The sequence below is a fragment of the Cynara cardunculus genome (genome assembly GCF_001531365.2).
Source record: "Cynara cardunculus var. scolymus isolate 2C chromosome LG 15, CcrdV1, whole genome shotgun sequence".
Classification (NCBI taxonomy): domain Eukaryota; kingdom Viridiplantae; phylum Streptophyta; class Magnoliopsida; order Asterales; family Asteraceae; genus Cynara; species Cynara cardunculus.
The window spans coordinates 4,378,980-4,392,877 of NC_037542.1; the positions used below are offsets into that span (position 1 = coordinate 4,378,980).

General features: G+C 35.2%; 1 protein-coding gene across 2 annotated transcripts; it reads left to right on the forward strand.

The window, feature by feature from the left end:
- Window positions 1-544: 544 nt before the first annotated feature.
- On the forward strand, window positions 545-9,906 carry LOC112527211 (disease resistance protein RPP13-like). Of its 2 annotated transcripts, XM_025137687.1 has the most exons (3): window positions 545-626; window positions 3,933-6,894; window positions 9,611-9,906. In XM_025137687.1, the coding sequence occupies exon 2, from the start codon at window positions 4,187-4,189 to the stop codon at window positions 6,860-6,862; it is 2,676 nt and encodes an 891-aa protein (XP_024993455.1). In that variant the 5' UTR covers window positions 545-626; window positions 3,933-4,186; the 3' UTR covers window positions 6,863-6,894; window positions 9,611-9,906. The 2 variants fall into 2 exon arrangements, with proteins under 2 accessions (XP_024993455.1, XP_024993454.1); XM_025137686.1 differs by lacking the exon at window positions 9,611-9,906 and having other exon boundaries at window positions 3,933-7,121.
- The last annotated feature ends 3,992 nt before the right edge of the window (window positions 9,907-13,898 follow it).

Genomic DNA, 13,898 nt, shown 5'->3' on the forward strand with positions numbered 1-13,898 from the left:
ATCTTCCTTTGCCAAGCGTTCCCCTTCTAGTTCGAATGGACAATTTATTTTTTTTGGTGCCCGTATGTTTGGTGGAGATTTTTTTACGTTTGTATGTACCGTCACGGTCATATTAAAATACAATTGTAGAGGTCTTGGATCTTTTAGTAACAATAACGTAACCAAGTGAATTTCCCATATGGTGAACCCAGTCTATTAAATCTTGACGAGAACTAAACACCTGAAAAATAAAGAATCTGAGACAAAGGTAAAATATATTTAGTTAATACCATGTCGATTGAAAATTGTAATTCAGTATTTTCATCACTTGAAAATTTAAAAACGAAACATATAAGGTAATGAAATTTAGATCATGCCATGTACGTTAAACACTCAAAAATGTTTATTACCGATGCCGCATCAAAATAAGTCAATAAATTGTTTTTATATGCGATTCCAACCACCCCTAACAGAACCCAACTTAAAATTGTTAAATCTGTTACTCACCGTTAACACCCTGCAATCACCCGGGAATGTTTCATCACTAATTTTGCTTTCTGCAAGGGTCAACGACTCTGAAAACACACACACACAGAGATGAGACGATTTCCATGAAAGCAGTGATGTCTTTCCCATGATCGAATGTGGTTTGTGCTTTTTCTTCTGTTTGTTTAGCTTATTATCGATTCCATCTTCTCTTCTTCGCTTCAGCACCTCACTATCTGAAGTTATTCCTTATTTTGATTCTTCTAACTTTTAACCTTTTGGATGATGGATTATTTGATGATTTTCTTTTTGCGGATTGTTGATAGCTGTAGGAATTTGTAGCATTTGAATTTCTCATGCCTGAATGTATATAATCTATGACTTCTGGAGCCGAAGGTAGTACATTCTATATGTAAAACTGATGGAAACTTTGCTACCACTTTACTTCTTTTGGTCCAAGGGGTCACGATTGGGGTCTCTACACGGGATCTGGTTCTGTGTAGTTGATAGCACAAGTGAATCATGTGACGGTCAGGTCGTGAGCCTTACATATTAGGTCAGACCCTTCTGGTTAGAATATTGGTTACTTTGAACACCCAACATCAACATCAACATCTTTCCTTTTACTTTTTACCTTTTTAACTAATTATCACAATCTTTCGAAAAAAAACCAAGTATCACAATGTTTTAGCATACGTATAAAGGGTTTCTCTTAGAAACCCTAAATTTGACTTCATTTTGAAGTTAGAAAGTAGTCCATTTGAACTCGAATTGTAAAGGGTGTATATCTTCTCTTTGGTATTTTGACTTTTGTTGGTCAAGCTAATTACTCTCAAGGGTCAAAGCCCATGTTGTAAACCATAAGCTGGCTTATTTTTAGCTTATTGAAATAGTCCTGTTTGATAAGCTATCTTATAAGTTAGGGTTCTCGGAAAGCTACTTTAGATAGCTTATTGGTGTTTTACTCACTTTTTTATTTTTTGATTATGCCCCTTAAATTTTACAGAAACACCCTTTATAATTTATTTTTAGGTTATTTAACATTGTCATCTAGCTTATCGGTTACATTTTACCAAACAAGACTAGTTTATGAGCAAGTTTACCAGCTAACCACTAGCTTATTAACCAATAGCTAGCTTACCAGCTAGTTTGCCAAACATGGCCAAAGTTCATATGAATTTGCTTTAAAATGTTCCAGAAAATCTTCACATTTTGTTTTATCTTTCTGAAAGATGTGTTTATGTTGTAAAATTGCACGTACTTATCAAATGCTTTTTGAAAATTCGAAAAATTTATATCAAATTCGAAAACTAGTTTGCGATATGTTCATTGTTTGGAAAAGCTATGATATATAGTCCTGTTGAAAATATATAAAACCAAATATACATGGAGTTATGGAACCAGTACAAAGTCCTAAGATCTGTTCTATTCTACCTCATAAAGAGAGTACCAGGTGAAAGAGAGGACAACATATATTTCTTTAAGCGATGCAAAAGTTGAAAATAAAGTGCAAATTTTTGCATATGCCATATCTTGAGCCATATTTCTATAAGATTAGACGCGGGCATACCTGGAACCTCATTGTTAAATATTAGACATAAGTGGGAAGTACATAATTAATCTCTGAAGTTGGACCTCATTCTAAAACACCTGGCCGTAATTTGGAAATAAATACGAGTTTGTGTAAACCATATCTTGAGTCTTACTTCTTGAAGATTAGATGCATGATGAAAGTAATTATGAGTTTGCATTTGCCATATCTTGAATCTCATCTCTTTTATATTTGTAAAAAGTTGGAACTATAATATGACTTTGCATGTCTCGTATATTAAATCTCATCGATTAACTATTAGACTCAAGTTGGAGACGTGGTATGAGTTCATATCTTCAATATCTTAACAAAGAGCTTCATTTTGACTTTGAAAGATCAAAGTGTTACTTGGCAGTTTAAATATTGTTATGGTTTCTAAGAATGTTGAAGTAAGTTGGTTAAAAATTTGAACTTCATAAAAATATGTACAAAAAGATATGTGTATGTACATTAATAAGAACAGTTTTTTTTTTTCTTTCTCAACTACCATGTTTGGCATCAAAAAGTCAAAATGTAGGTTTTTCAAATGGTGGTAGTACTTGTTTTGCAGTTTGAAGCTTTCTTCAGATATTTATTTGGTTTTCATTGAATTCTAAATGCTGCCGACTAAGCTACTTATTGGAAGTTCTCGTGGGACGACTGATTCTTGACTATATAATTAGCATATTGATCATCACAATATAATCTCATAATTTTATTCGGGAAGGAAGGACCCTAACTCTTGTAACAACTGCCAACTTTAACTCATCTGACATGTAAGTAGTATGTAACATTAGCCATAGCTCATTATGACTCGGCACTGGATCAGTACATGGTTGCTTGTTTCTTGCTTTTCCTAGCTAGAAGGTTGCCACCCGGAAATACACACTAGTGAGCGATGGTCTCCGAATAAAAGGACATCCCATGCAATTTGCATCCTAGATCCTTGAAATCTTTTCGGATCCCTCATCAGTAAAAGTACCGACCCTACAGTAATCCTGATCTTAATATATAATTTCTCTTCTTGGAGGGGACTTTTAGATACCTTAAGATCTGTAAAAGAGCATCCTAGTGAATAACGTAGGGGTTAGAGTTTGCACAAAAGCTGGCTAACCACACTCACGGAGTATGAAATGTAACGATGAGGTAATTAAGTTTCCTTTCTAGATCTTTTAAAGGTTTGTATTTAGACATTAGTTTTCATTTTTAATCATGGGTGAGTCCACTTGTTTGCAACTTTGTAATCCACATTCCATTAGTAAGTCAAGGACATACTTTCGCTGGCATAACAATATCCTTTGTTGAGAACAAGATGCTTCAATCCCGAGAAAGTAGCAAAGATGATCAACATCAGTAACTTGAAACCACGTTTCGAAGAAACTCTCATTACATCTATACTTCAACTGTCCAACAAACCTTCTCAGTTGACTGCTTTGTGATCGACAACAGTAGTTCTCAATGACTGACCTTGATGCAAACAGCAGGTTATGTCAGGGTTTTTCCTCGAATGAAAGGTTTTGACTAGGAAAATTCATGGAATTCAGGAATTTTTTGCCAGTGGGATGTCTTCTGGGGGTGGATTATTATAAAAACTAAGGTTCATATCAGAATCCTTGAAGTTCTGACACCATGAAATAACTAAAGAATGAGCTTAATTTATTTATATATTTCATGAATGAGGAGAAACCTTATATATACAAGAGATTGCAACTGAATAAGATAAAGATAAACTACATGGAATCTATATCCTAGAAAAAAGGGAAAAAATCTACAGTAATGCATCTAACAGTGAATTATGTTACTTTTGATTCATTTTAACATGCAACTTGAGAGTACAATGACACTATGGCGATTGATTTTATGCAAATCTATGTTTACTTTCCCCTTATTGTTGCAGGTTGCAAATTGACAAGAACTTTAACCATTAAGATTTGGGAAACAAAGAGATGAGTAATTTCCATTCCCTCCCCGCGTTAATAATATCTGAGAATTGGAGTCCAAGTAATTATTTATGCAAGTGATCAGTCAAGTTCTAATTAACCACAGGAAGAAAACACAAGGAGATCTAGCAAGAGTAAGCTATGATCCTGGTATTAACATTGCTAATGTTGTAGATGAATTGTACCTTTGAGAGAGAGGGAAAACATTGAAATGGCGGATGCTGTGGTTGAATTTCTCTTGGACAATCTCAAGCAACTGCTACTCTACAACTCTGATTTGATATGTGGGGTAAAGGGCCAAGTTGATTCTCTTTACAAGGAGCTTAGTTTGATGAAAGCATTCCTCAAAGATTCTAAAGAGAAACGTAGTGAATATGAATACATAAGAGAGTTGGTCAGACAAATCAGAGATGTAGCTTATGAAGCAGAGGACACCATTGACACATTTGTAGTTAATGCAGCCATGCAGAAAGAGAGAAGCACGTTGAGCAAAATCGTCCATGCATTCGATTATCCAGCAAAGCTTCGATCTGTTGCAAAGGATATTGAATCCATCAAGACAAAGGTGAAGGAGATTTATGATAAAAAGATGTTTGGAATTGAAGCTCTTTATGCTGGGGAATCTTCAAATAGATTTTCATCACAGAGGCGAAAACCTATGGTTGAGGAAGATAATGTTGTTGGTTTTGATGAAGAAGCGAAAGAAATAGTAAGTCGTCTCACTAATATCTCGGAGTCACTGGAAGTTGTCTCAGTTGTTGGTATGGGTGGACTTGGCAAGACAACTCTTGCTAAGAAGGTTTACTGTAATCCCACCATTGAATTCCGCTTCTTTGTCCGTGCTTGGGTGTATGTTTCCCAAGAATACAACAGAAAGGAAGTACTTTTTGCCATCTTGAGTTCTCTCATGCAGCCTTCCGACCAAACTTTTAAAATGAACGAAGAAATGCTGGTTCAAGAAATATGCAAACAATTAAATGGCCGAAGATATCTCATTGTACTAGATGATGTATGGACGACAGATGCATGGGATGATCTCAAGATGGCTTTTCCAAACCAAGATTGTGGAAGTAGAATACTATTAACCAGCCGTAACACAGATGTGGCTGTTCTTGCAAACCCTGATAGCCCTCCTCATCATTTGCGATTTCTGAATGATGATGAAAGTTGGGAGCTACTTTCTACAAAAGTCTTCAGGAGAGGAAGTTGTCCATCAGAGCTGGTTGAACTTGGACGAACGATTGCTAGAAAATGCTATGGACTGCCACTTGCCATAGTGGTCGTTGCTGGACTTCTTTTGAAGAAAGATAAAACACGAGACCTGTGGAAGAAAGTTGCTGAAAGTGTTAGTTCATATGTTGCAAGAGATCCAAAGCAATGCTTAGATGTATTAGCACTAAGTTACAAGCATTTACCTGATCACTTGAAGGTGTGCTTCATCTATTTTGGTGCTTTCCCTGAAGACTTCCCGATACCCGTTTGGAAATTGCTTATGTTGTGGGTGGCAGAAGGGTTTATACAACAGGTTGGCCAAGATTGCTTAGAAGATACAGCGGAGGAGTATTTGGAAGATCTTGTTGAACGGAATCTGATATTAGTTGCTAAAAAGAGATCAAACGGAAAGATCAAGACATGTCGTGTTCATGATATGCTGCGCGATTTGTGCCTGAGAGAAGCAGCAGAAGAAAAGTTTTTACAGGTGATCAAAGGGCACATACATGATGCCAATTCTCAAGTCTCATCTGGAAATTATCACCGGCGTCTTTGTGTTCATTCTCATGTCCTGAACTTTATTCACTCAAAGCCTTATGGCCCTCATGTTCGTTCTTTCTTGTGTTTTCCCGTGGAAGAAAAGGAATTATCTCGAGAACATACATCTTTCATTCATGAAGCTTTTAAGTTGGTTCGTGTGTTAGATATGAGGTCCATCAATATTTCCCGCTTTCCAGTTGTAATCACACAGCTGGTGCATTTGAGGTATGTTGCTCTCTTTGGCAATTTTAAAGTTCTTCCTCCATCAATTTCCAAGTTGTGGAGTCTTCAGACTTTAATTGTTGAGACAACATCCCGTGACCTTGATATTCAAGTAGATATATGGAAAATGTCACAATTTAGGAATCTACGCACGAGTGGGTCCAGTCGCTTACATGGGCCCCAAGCCAAAACACGAATGGATAATGAAGATCCCTTTGTACAAAGAAACATACAAACCATCTCTACTGTTTCACCTGATAGCTGCACAGAGAACGTCTTAGCAAGAACTCCTAATCTTAGAAAGCTGGGAATTCGTGGAAAACTCGTTCTGCTCATGGAAAAAAACAAAGGGTATAGTTTGTTTGACAATCTAGCCAAACTAGATAAACTTGAGAAACTGAAGTTGTTGAATGACACATTCCCACGCCCACCATCTGAAGGTAAATTGCGAGGTCTTCCGCCACTTTACACATTTCCACCTCATTTGAAGAAGTTAACATTCTCAGACACCTTGTTGGATTGGAAGCATATGTCTACAATAGGCATGCTGCCAAATCTTGAAGTGCTAAAGTTGAAAGTGTATGCATTCAAGGGACCTCAATGGGAACCGCGTGCTGGTGAGTTTCGTCTGCTTAAAGTGTTGCAACTTGGAAAGAGCGATCTGGTGCACTGGATGGCTTCAGCTCATCACTTTCCTAGACTACAACACCTTGTGGTCGAGCACTGCACTAATCTGTTGGCTATTCCTCATGGTTTGGCGGATGTCTCTGCACTGCAGACCATGGAGCTGTATCACACGCCATCTGCTGTAGATTCTGCTCGTCTAATTCAGCAACAAAAGCAAATGCAGCAGCAACAACAACAGCATGTGAAAAGTAATGGGTTTAAGCTGTTAATTTATCCTCCGGAGTAGTAGTACCAATTCCAATCTATGATGAAATACTGGTGAGTTCCTTTCAAATTCTATTCAAGCTCCCCACCTCCCCCAGGCCTTTGTTTCCACGCTGTGTTTATCTGAGTTTGTGTAGATTTATGAAACCTTTGTGCTAGATTTGGAAGTTTACATCTTATGATGCGCTCTACCCTTTGAGGTAGAGGATATGTTTGCCTACATCTCACCCCCTTTGACCCTGCTTTCAAGTAGGATATTGGATTGATTTGGTTTGGTTTCATTACATTTTATGATGTGCATATCCCACAGAACTATGATCGACTAGTATGTTTTTAGATTTTTCTGAATTGTAGAAATGATGAAAACTGTGTTTTCTTAGATGCATCTAGAGTAGTTCAATTTATTTGTTGGCCTTAAGGTTTCTCATGACATCGTAACCAGCAAAAACATACACACCAGTCAAGAGAGTAGGTAATCAAACCAAACGAACCCAATAAATCTCATGCAGAGGTAGGGTTGAATAGGAAAAAGGGGGGGGGGGAGGGTAGGATGTACACAGACCTTTTCTCTACCCCAAAGGGTATTGAGGCTGTTTCCATGAAGATCCACGACTTGCAAAGCAATTTAATAAAAGACGGGAGTTAATACAGTAGGTAAATGATCAAATTCTTATTCTCTCTTGATGATGTTTATCTTCACATGTAATCATTAGATTGGACTGTCATTGTATTGTTTACTTCATTCTCGATTCTACAAGAATTTTTATGAAAGCCTACTAAGACAATCATGAGAAAATGCTGTCGCTGCAGGTGGCACTTGGCCATTGCGAAACATACTGTGTGTAGCTTCCTTTACTTGGTGACTACTAGTTTTTGTAACTTGACAAATTTGATCTATTGGCATGATATGTCTAGTAGAGGATATATGGCACCTCTTTGAATGTATCTCCAAACCGTTTTAAGTTAGGCATTCTAAACAAGTTGGGATTTACTTGAGATACCAAACTGTTTTAAGTTGGGCATTCTAAACAAGTTGGGTGGTGCGAAGTGCACACTTGTATAAGCTGGATTGAACTGTAGATCGCCATATAGCGAGGGTTACACCCCTTGTGGGGATCTAGGGCAGCATCACTTGCAGTGGTTCTGCTGACCGATCAGCAGGCGAGGTCAAGGTTCAGTAAACAGTATGTACTAACTACCCAGTGTTCTTCATAAAGCAAAAATCAGAAGAAAAATTTGGGTATATACTTGAGTCGTTGCCTAGATACAAAGACAACAAATTTTTGGGTATTACTCTATTTGTTGCCTAGAAATTCTCACTCTTGTTTCTAGGCAACGAATAGAGTAAAAACACGCCCCCACAAAACGGAGGCAAAAGAATGTGTCGAGTACCTAGATGTTGCTAGACCCCGTCTCTTATATCATGTTAGGATATGTGGAACCCTTTTGAACGTCTCTATAAAAGAGCTCTTTTAGAGAGATGAGAGATTCCTATATACATACAGGCTTGATGATCCGTGTCTAGCCAATATGGGACTCCAAATGTCTTGCCAAGTTTGCTTCTATTGGTCCATATGTCTTGCCAAGAAAAAGCTTCATTGATGTAGTTGTTAACAAGCCTTGTGATTTATATTTTCATTTGTGTTCTTGTAGTTATGACTACATGCGTTGGGTGCAAAAAGAACATTTATGTGATTATGAAAGGCTATAGTACTCAATATCGAACCCGTGGGCATAATTACAGTATGTGATACATGTGTATTTACGTAGTGAATTACGTCAATGGACATAGGTAGAAGTTTCACCCTTCCGATGTATTTGGCAACACTTATGCTCAAAGGTTAACCATTTCATCCCTTTCTTTTCATTCGCATGCCGAGGGTTTTCTCAAAAACAGTCTTTCTATCTCTTGAGACAATTACAAGGTTTGCATACATCTTACCCTACCTTCAGTCCGGATATAACGAGTTAGTTTGGTGGGGTTTGGTTTCATCCCTTTCTATCCATAGTGATACTGTATGGTTTCTGCCATTTTTTTAACATGTATTCAGGGCCGTCCCTTAGCATGTTAAATGTGAGATTTGAACAGGACCCCGAAATTTGAGGGCCTAGATTTATACGTGTTAAAGGTCTTTTATCGACCTGTATAAAACTATAGCCGAAACTATTTAGGTTCAAACCATTAATTGTTTGGTTTTAGGTTCAAATCATTAATGGTTTAGGTTTAGTTTCAAATTGTTAATCGTTTTAGGTTTAGCCCATTGTTGTTCTTAACATATATTCTGTTATCTCATTTATTCGATGTAATTAAAAGTTTTGGATGTAGCAGGGTCTCCAAAAAAATTGGAGCGTCCCTGCATGTATTGTTCTTCCTTTTGACACAAATAGTTGAATACAAATTCATGTTCTTTTGGCCATTAGCTATGTTCCTAAACAACACATTTCATTTCTTGTTTAGGGTTATAATGAACTTTTTTTTTTATTAATCTGGATATCCAACCCGCTATGCGAGCCGACTAATCCCAAGGCGACCACCTGCTTTGCAGATAGCCCGGAGTCACCGCATTTGAACCTCCATGCCTATAAGGGGATTTTTATTCCTCTTGGATTTGAACCTGAGACCTCCTGGTTACTTTGACCTTTGGAGCCAAGCTCAAACCAATCACGCACCACCCTTGTGGTTGGTTATGATGAAATAGTATATTCGAAATCAGAGGACTCGCATTTCCTTGAAAAATTAATGCCAATTCTGTTGTTTTTGGATGTGCAGGAAAATAGATGATGGGACTTTCATTGGTCATCAACTGTGTTCTTTCAGGTCTTTCAAATTAATCTTGGTGTGCACAAGTTAACGTAGACATCCGTATTATAGAAAGGAACATGGTTCTAAATAACTTGTTATAGCGTGTTATGGCATTCGAGGTTTGGCTTCGCCATTACGTCAACCCCTATGGCTTCACTCCAAGGCTTGACTTCCGTTGTAACACAGACGTGTTATGGTTATGGCGTATTATGATACGTTATTTTGAAAGACATGGTTTTTTTTTCCTTTTTTTAAACATATAATTTTTAATTTTTATTAAACATATAATTTTTCTTGTAAGTTCGACATACTTGATAGTTCTTCTTTCCTTTTCAGTTTCATAACTTTATATGATTTCAAATTGTTTTATTGTATTACTTAAAACACTAAAACACACAAGTATATCTATATTATATTATAAAACATTTGACATCAATTCTTAAAAAGTTATTGATTGCATCAAGTACGCTTATTGATGCATATTACCTAAAAATTCAATATTACACGTAAATTGTGTATCAGTATAACTTACTAAAGCTCCATATTTGAATTTATATAACTAACTTCAGATGAACATAATCAAATATATGATAAACATCTCATTTTAAATATAAAAAATCTAAAATATAATTAAGATAAAGGAAAATCACCTAATGTATTAACAAAATAACCACTTTTCAATCTTTTTTTCACAAAATGACTAATAGGATCATCCTCGGGGGGCGATTTGACTTAAAAAGTACGAAAGGGGTCCCATCTATCTGATTGGGGGACAAAAATAAGATACTTATATGAAAAAGGGGATCGCCGCCACCTACCCCAAGATCCCCCCCTAGGTCGATTTGACCATTATTTTGTCCTCTAGTGAGGACATCCTATGACACACCGATTTGACAATTCAGATGTGTTCTTTTTGAGGCAGATTTTGGTCCTATATAAATGTTATAGTTTTCTTTAAAAAATCAAACATTTCTACTCTCGCAACCCTTAACCCTTAAACACAATCTATCATCACAATCCTTAACCCACCATTGTCTTGAGATATCGATAATCAGGTAAGTTTATTAAAATTTCAAATATTTGTTTACAAAGTGTTTATGTAATTGTTTAGAATATGTTTTATTATTTAAACGTAATTGTTTAGGATTTGGTTTTGGTTATTATTTATATATATTTTTTTGTTTGATTATCTACATGTAATTGTTTAATATGTATCTATAAATTGAGATATTTATGGAAATGATTTGAATATTTATAAAATATGAATATAGTTCATTAATTATGATCAATACTTTATATTAGAGAACAAACAAAACTTCTATGAAATCACATATTCATCAAATTAAATGGACGGTTGAGATTGGACGTTGTATTGGTGGTACAAATATAAAGGGTTGCATAATAACTCATCCCCTTTTACATTTGTATAACCAATGCAACCCAATCTCAACCGTCCATTTAATTTGATAAATATGTGATTTGATAAAAGTTTTGATTGTTTGATAATATAAAGTATTGATCATCATTGATGAACCCTATTCATCTTTCATAAATATACAAATCATAATAAATGAACTCTCACCATTTCCATAAATATCTCAATTGATTGGTTGTACAAATAGACATGATTGCATTTGAAATGTACCCCCCCCCACACACACACATACACACACACACACACACACACATATATATATATATATAGAGAGAGAGAGAGAGAGAGAGAGAGAGAGAGAGAGAGGGTCAGGTTCAAATGTTAACCAAAGTTTTTGTGTTAACTTTGTTAACCGATCTTGGCCATTCAATCTTTCAATAAACGATTGTGRTTAATCATGATAAAAACTTATTTTTTTAAATTTAAAATTTCATAAAGATAAGTGAATAAAGTTGAAAAGGGTATTTACGTAATTTTTTTTATGTAACTCCATATCATTAATTAATTGGGAGTTACAAAATCAAAAATTCTATGATTTTTGTTAATTTATTTTTGTTAATGTAAGAACCATATGAACACAACTATATATATATGAACCATTGTGTCAAATACAAACAAAAAATTGACATATATATGAACTTGGACTGCATAACATTTATGAACACAAGATGAACATAATAAAAATAACTGTTATACGAAAGAAAATAAATAAATAAAAATAGGTATGAACACGATATGAACAGTTTGTGAACAGTAGTTCCTTCATTTAAACACATCCATGAGCGATCCTTTGTCACTTGGAGTTTTATACATGCATTGCATCCATACCGTTTAAGGTTCACCCCTTGTTCATATATGTTTCTGATCTTATATGGTTGTTCACCCCTTGTTCATATCGTGTTCACCTCTTGTTCATATCATATAAAATATATGAACACATAACCCCAACGCTATGAACATCGGGTGCAAACACTTAAACAAATATAAAGACTTGGTATCAAACTTAAAAAATAACACTTATGTCCATATGATAGAAGTAACATGAACACAATGGTTCATGATTCATAAAAATCGGTAATATGACAATATGAAAATGGGTCGTGCATGTACTTCCATTTGAACATATGAATTAGGTACGTATTTTAATAATTAAAGAAAAAAACTATCTGTACAAGATGAATTATAAAAAACACAACACATCGTAATGAACATAATTTCGATTAAAACGAATCTAAAATAAAAATAAAAATCTATTACCAAGACATTCACTTTGGCTAATTTCTTCAATTCTCGACCTCGAACTCCGATTGTCATCATAAACCATTTTAATCTTCTCACTGTTGTCGATTTATTTTCCATTGCGTTTATCCATATTAGCTTGATCGATATGAAAATTTTTACTACCTTGTTTTCTATTCAAATTAAAAATTGATAAAACAATGAAAATGGAAGATCAAGATTAAAAAAAATAAAAATATTCATATTATAAATGCATATTTTTTTGGGATTTAATGATTTGTAACTCCCCATTAATTGTTTGAGAGTTGCATATCAAATCAATTTACTGAAATACCCTTGTAATTAAAATGTGAACATGACATAAACCTACAAGAAGAATGTAATTTGATTGGTTGTCATGGTTTTCAAAGTTAACACAATTGTTGGTTAACATTTGATCTTCCCTATATATATATATATATATAGAGAGAGAGAGAGAGAGAGAGAGAGAGAGAGAGAGAGAGAGGATATTTTGGTCTTTTTTGATGTTGAGGGGACAAGTTAAACTTCTAAAAAATAAGGGATAAATTAAGCAAATATCCTGAAAGTATGGAGATGTTTAGACGTATGTGTTTTGAGAATTGGCTGGATATCCGCAGTATATATGGAGATCCAATGTTGATTCATGCAATTCTCCACTGTCAGATCCCTTTAGAAAACATAGATATGGAGAAATTATGTTTTCGTGTTGGAAGTTAGATTTTGCGTTTTAACAGATACAAATTTTGTTTGATTACGGGGCTTCAATTTGGTCCAAATATTCGTCCACAACCTAATAGACATGTCACTATTAGGATTATTTTGTAATATATCGGCCCATAAAGATGTAAAGATGGGGATTTTAGGATTATATTTTATAATGAACGGAAATATAAAGATTTATCGGACAATGACGGGGTTTGTGTTTGCCTCCTGTCAGCACTTGAGGGTTGAGACTATATTTTGTGCAAGCATAACTCTTTGACCATTCGTGATTGAGAGTTGAATCTGTACCCATGTGGTTCACACGTGTGAGGCAAAACCCATGAACAACTGAATAATACGCTTTTAGGTCGAAAAGAAAATAATAAGTCTTGTTATAAGTACACATAATAGGGCTTCGTATATGCTTCAAGGTTCGTTATCGTTGTTTATTAATGTTACTATAATTTTATTTGCACCTTTTAACAATTTTCATTTGTTACGTCATAGATACGGATCTATGAGACCGTCTTTTCCCCAATCGAAGGCGTTTGCCAAATATACTCGTCAATCATGAGGGCTATCGGATCACGTAGGCAGTACAATATTTCATTGAGGAATTGTTCCACTTTCCTTTGATTCGACTACGCATGTTTTGTCTTTTCACAAATTTATTGGTTCTTTAAATAATTCATGTTAGGTATATATTTTCAGGAGGGGTCTGCAACAATGATTTTTCATATTTTGAATATGAATTCTTAGATTGCAAGGATCGTAAAGGAAAAAAGGTTAGGAAAAGTTATAAATAATGTGACATAATTGAAGTTTAAGTTCAATGGGGTTGCACATTCACCTTAACAG

Coding starts and splice junctions, on each gene's coding strand:
- LOC112527211 (XM_025137687.1), top strand. CDS start 4,187: ATGGCGGATGCTGTGGTTGAATTTCTCTTGGACAATCTCAAGCAACTG.